The 5,890-nt window shown below is 33.7% G+C and overlaps 1 protein-coding gene across 1 annotated transcript; it reads right to left on the bottom strand.

Moving 5' to 3' along the window:
- Positions 1 to 2,148: 2,148 nt before the first annotated feature.
- On the bottom strand, positions 2,149 to 4,586 carry LOC145031600 (RING/FYVE/PHD zinc finger superfamily protein). The gene is made up of 7 exons (XM_078980194.1): positions 4,206 to 4,586; positions 3,626 to 3,711; positions 3,377 to 3,523; positions 3,187 to 3,295; positions 2,986 to 3,109; positions 2,643 to 2,913; positions 2,149 to 2,541 (listed from the first exon to the last, which is right to left on the bottom strand). The coding sequence occupies exons 1-7, from the start codon at positions 4,327 to 4,329 to the stop codon at positions 2,434 to 2,436; spliced, it is 969 nt and encodes a 322-aa protein (XP_078836320.1). The 5' UTR covers positions 4,330 to 4,586; the 3' UTR covers positions 2,149 to 2,433.
- Positions 4,587 to 5,890: the final 1,304 nt, after the last annotated feature.

Below are 5,890 nucleotides of genomic sequence, written 5' to 3'. Positions count from 1 at the left end.
CACATCGATTCAAGTATTAAAATATACTTCAACTTCATGTTTATATAACAAGACTTGATGTTAGCTAAGGATTTGATTAAGATTTCGGTTTAAAACCGAAACCGAACTGGGAAAACCCAAGCACCCCGGGAAAAAAATTGGGCTACCCTAAAAAAATTGGGATACCCCTTTACTTTGATCCTGACTCCGCCACTCGTGACCAAACCAAAAGTTAAGTGACTAAATGAGCACGAAGTCAAAAGTTTGATGATATTTTAAAACTTAAAAAAAGTTAAGTGATGACTCCGCCACTGGTGACCAAACCAAAAGTTAAGTGACTAAATGAGCACGAAGTCAAAAGTTTGATGATATTTTAAAACTTAAAAAAAGTTAAGTGACAAAATGAACACAAAATCAAAAGTTAAGTGACCAAAAATAACTTAAACCCTTAAAATAAACACAAATTAATAAAACTCATACAAAACTCATTTACATAAGCTAAAAATATACAAATTTATTTAGAAACTAATAAAAAAACATACAAAATTATTTTGGCACAAATTTTATGCATAATGTACAAATGATTTATGCAAGAGTTGAAAATGAAAGAATCACGTTAGTGAAGCCGTGTATATAACCAACCCACAAACGGTAACTCATCAAGTAAGGTATCATTCTTTGAAGGTACCTTCCCTACCTCCCATAAACTTTCTATGATACCCTCCTCCCTTAGAATGAATTCAATAAAACTAAACAACTAAACCCAAACACATGTTTATTCTAAAGTTTTAGATCTAAAAGACATCGATTTTCACGTGTAAAAGCGAATAAATGATTCGGTGATGAAATTAATCAATATTCAATTTAAAAAAAAAAAAAAAAAAAAAAAAAAGAGTCACGAAAGAGTTTGTTTTTTGTTGTTTTCCTTAGATTGGTTTTAGTGGTCCATTATACCCTTCAAAAGATGGGCCAGTTAGGCATGTCTAAAAATTAGTTAGGCAAATGTCACAAATGCTGCCAAAAAAAATTTGGTTTTGTGTATCAGCCGGGAATGTAAAGGAGCATTTATACAATCATGGGCTAAATGTACACTTATATGACTATGAAAAGGATATTTCGCGTTCCCCGAAAGTTAGATGAAGATACACATCGAGTGTGTGACACGCCTAAATAAAATAACTCAATCAACAATATATATTATGGATAAGCTTAAGATAATTTTAGAAAATCTGACACTTTAATAATTAGGGCAGACAGAGAAAGGATAGAAGAGAAAGATGAGTTTTGTATTTTATTTTCTCTTGTATATTGTATCCTATGTAGTTTTGTATCTTTTTAATTTAGTGGGTTGAATCGGTTGAGAATGATAAGTTTTTGATGTGTTGTGGGTTGGAAAGATAGAAGAGAAATGATAGATAAAAGTTAGATATAGAACAAATATAAAAATAGATTGTGTTTTACCCTTTTAACATTTTTTTATAATTAAATGTTTTTTACAATGAAGTTATACAATCATGTTTCAAGTGGTTGCTAAACATCTGACAATTTATGCATGTATCATCGGTAAAAATAGTAAAAATCTTAAAACATTGTTATGTAAATTAGTAATAACTAAAAATCCTGTTTTGTTCGATATTTACTATTAGTCTATTACTATTTTAAAATTTAAAATGTTATTAATTTCTATTTAAAAAAAAAAAAAGGTGTCATTAGCCTTTGGTTGAGGGTTCTAGTAATAATCCAATCGTAAAACTATTTATGAAACTCTATTTTTGTACCATATAAACTAATAACCAAATCTATAAAAAAATATTAAAAAAAGAGCATAAACATAAGTTTTTTATTTTTTTATTTTTTTTATTTTTTAAATAAGTAAATCCAAACACCACCATAGTTTCATTTACTGTTTGAATAGAAAAACCTCAACAGACGGGATGAATCAATAAACATAATCAATAAAAATATTATTTCCCATGACAACAAGTCACTAAATTAACATAAAAGCAAAGCAAATTTTCTTTTTATCATTTGTTAACGCTTTTTTCGTAAAACAATAACTTTATTTTTCCTTATGTTTACAAGTTGCAAGTTGCAACTCAACGTTTTATTAAAACAGCCAGATCTTATTGAAAAGCTACTACAATAAATTCCAATTTTCACAAATTTACATATTTAAGTTGCTTCGTATTAAACTTTTATAAATCCAAATTTATAATTCCCTACTACTCTCTAACATTACAATCTCTACACGAAAAACCATCAAACTATATAAGAACATGTATCCCATGCATTATAACTTGCAAGTTGTATATATGTTGCACTAAATTAAGCAAAAAAAAAAAAAAGAACTCAAATATGAAACCATTACATTCACTCACTCAAAATTATAATCCACTCCTTTTTTCATCAATAATATCTATCATCATCAAGTCAAGATTCAATAACCCATTATAGTCAAAGAAGGCCAAGAGTCTTCAGCTGCTGGACGTGCTCCGGCGGCAAAGGCGGCGGAGACCAATCATTTCCTGTCATTTCACCGTCCACATCCTCCACCACATATTCCTGTACAAAACAGGACAAGACCAAGTCAGTGTGATATCAAACAGTCTGAATCTAACCTAACCAGACTCAACAATAAACACATCAAAGGGTTTTTATTTTACCTTTGTTAGCATTCTTTTAGCTAAAATATGATAATGTCTTTGCCAAATCCTTTGTCCCACCATTGTAGCCACAAGCACACTGTAGAATATTCCAATCACAGTAAAAAGTCCAAGCACCACTAACGCCATTATAAATATTAACGGCAATCCAGCTTCACCTGCACCCCCTAAACAACCACATTCACCAGCTGCACTTGCACAACTCTCAAAGCACGTTGTACAATCCGTCCACATACACAGTGTCCCAGGTAGATGACAATCTGCACAAACTCTTTTCCAACAAAAAAAAAAAAAAAACCATTAATAATAAAAAAAATAAAAATTTGAAAAATGATTTATTTACCCTGGTTGACAGCAACAAAGACATAATTCTCTACAAGGCTGAGCAAGATCATTACGGACTCTTCGATCATAACATGTTATAAAACATCCCGATAGACCAAGCAGTGCGAAAAATAACAACGCACCTGAAGAAAAAAATAGGAATAAGATGGGACGTTGGTGTCATATTCTGAAAGTTGAGGGGGGGTTTATGAAAGTTTACCACATATGTAGTAGAAGCTGGTTTCACTATCGAAACCCCAGACAAGGCGAAGCCAAAACTTATGGTGTCCATCGATAAGATACACCAAATATGCCAATAAAGAAATCACCTGAAAAAAACGAATGAGATGATGGAATAACATGATGTTTATTATAAGAAAGAATTTGGAAATAGAAAGGATGTGACTTACGAGCTGTACAGAAAGAAAGATGAACAAAATGTCTCTGGTAACAAAGAAACGGAACTTCATGGTTCTCCATTTTCTGTCAGCAAGAACGTGGACTCTTAAATGATATGGAGCCTTGCATGTTGTGCAATGAGCAAATGCAAACCCTTCCTGTAGGAAATTGGAAATGGATCAAAGCTTAAAGGTGGGAATATGATTGGAAATCGGTTTTAGTAAAGTTAAAGAAAAAGAGATCAAAGATGGAAAGTTTACTCTCACAGCACGCCAATGATCAAGGCACTCCCGATGAACGTACTTTGATGTCCCTCTGCACTTGCAAGGTGCAATGAAATCTCTGCCTGATACAAAAAATTGGAAGATAAAGATTACCAAAAGGATTATCAAATCGGATAAGCAGTTGTGGGATCGAAGTTTCTAAATGACCCTCTATAACAAATGAAGTTGAAAGTATAAAGCATTACAACGTATCATGTTTATCTGAAGAAGAATGACGATGAGTAAATTGACATATGTAAAGAAGCACTCCGAGTTGCTAAAATCCAATATAATCTCATTCGTTTCAAGTGCCTAATACAATGCCTTACGAATGCGAACCCTAACATCGTAACAGTGAAATGTAAAAGAGGAATCGCCTAATTTATTTAGTCTCATTGGCCGATACTACTAAGGAAAACTCAATTGTGTGTAAAGGATGCGTCAATCTGAAGCATAACTTTGCCTCTTTCGAGCTATGAAAGCAAAGAGAACAGATGAAGACTGAGAATTATCAAAAACCCGAAAATTAACCAAAACCTAGAAATGAATTATAAGCAAGAAATCAAATACGACCTACCATCGGTTTCGAGACAAATTCGGCACTGAATTTGTTCCCCGGGACCGGCTTCTAAGTCGATCTCGGTCGGTTCAGTGATCAGAGAAGGTGCAACCAAAGGAGAAGGATCGGCGCGATCAGCCATAGAGTTCGAGAGATGGAGATGAATTTGCAGAGTCTCAGGGCTCCTCCCTCGTGAATTTGAGAAGAAACAAGTTTTGTTGTGGGATTTCGCTAGAAAACAGTGGTGATGAAGGAGATGAATGGGGGTGTCTGCATAGGGGCATCAAGCCATGAATTTGGATCATGAAGCACTCTTTGTTGATTGATGCACACATTGGTCACCAAGTATTGCAAATAGTAATATACTTGGTCAACTAAAATTTTGGGGTTACACCAACAGAATCTTGGCCCTGGTTCTCATGGTGCCTCAAAAACCTACATTGGTTCATATGTGGATTATTACAATATAAAAAACCAATATTGATAACAATTTAAACATGACTCATACCAGCTTGTTGAAATAACAGTTTTTAAAGCAATTTAAAAATGGCTTAACATCTCTACAAGTAGGAGTCCCATACTTTTAATATCAATTTGAAAAAAAAAATAAAATAATAAACATTCAAATAATACTAGGGATTATCACAATTAAAATAATAAGTTCTCACAAATCATCAATTAACGATAAAGTTCTTGCTGATCACCAATTGGATAATTAAGTCATCATCGGTTACCATCACCAGACTTAGAGTATGTACTCTAAACACTCTACGTATAAGATTGTTGATGTGAGGGTTCTTAAAGTGTGTCCAACTACTAGGGTATCTAGGTTTCTTAGGGGGGAGTGTGGGGGTATGTATGATATCAGCCTTAGAGTATGTAGTATGAACATAGGATCGTTGAAATAGAAGTTGTTGGAACTCACAATGGCTACAGGGAAACGAAATGTAGACATTACATGCATACAAGAGAATGAGTGGAAAGGGGTTCAAGTTAGAGAGAGTAATGGGCTTAAGTTGTGGTATTTAAGCCTTGAGAATACGAGAAATGATGTGGGAATCTTAATGTCTCCGGAGCATAGATACAATATAGTAGATGTAGTAATAGGATCAACGAGTGGCATTGAGGGGAGACTTTAATGGTCATATAGGAAGAGAAATCGACGAGTATGGTGGTGTATTCGAGGTTTCAGTTTTGGTACTAGGAATGAAGAGGGACACTCCCTACTTGAGTTTGTTATTGTGTATAATTTGGTAGTCTCAAACTCTTTTTTAAAAAGAGGGATACATATGTGATCACCTTTCCAAAGTGGGTGGGGGGGGGGGGGGGGGTTACTGTACCCAAATTAATTACCTTATGGTGTGCAATAAAGATCATAAGGAATGCAGTGATTACAAGGTGATATCAGGCTCGACATGCATATCGCAACATAAATTATTGGTATTAATTGGTTTTACACCTGAGTAAAAGTGTACATAAGGGAGCCATGATAACTAGACCTAAGATTAGAATGAGAAAAACCTGACACAACACCACAACCAGATATAAAATTAGCGGGTTTGGGTAAGAGATTTCGACATATTTTCCAACTCTACCTAAGATCCTTTAGAATAACTAAAAATGTGTGACATAAATTTATATGTGATCTAAATAAAGGTCAACGATCAAAAGGGACGTAAGGCTATATATATATATATATATAT

The sequence above is a fragment of the Lactuca saligna genome, chromosome 2 (assembly GCF_052625555.1).
Source record: "Lactuca saligna cultivar CGN05327 chromosome 2, ASM5262555v1, whole genome shotgun sequence".
NCBI lineage: Eukaryota > Viridiplantae > Streptophyta > Magnoliopsida > Asterales > Asteraceae > Lactuca > Lactuca saligna.
This window is presented reverse-complemented; position numbering and strand designations above follow the sequence as displayed.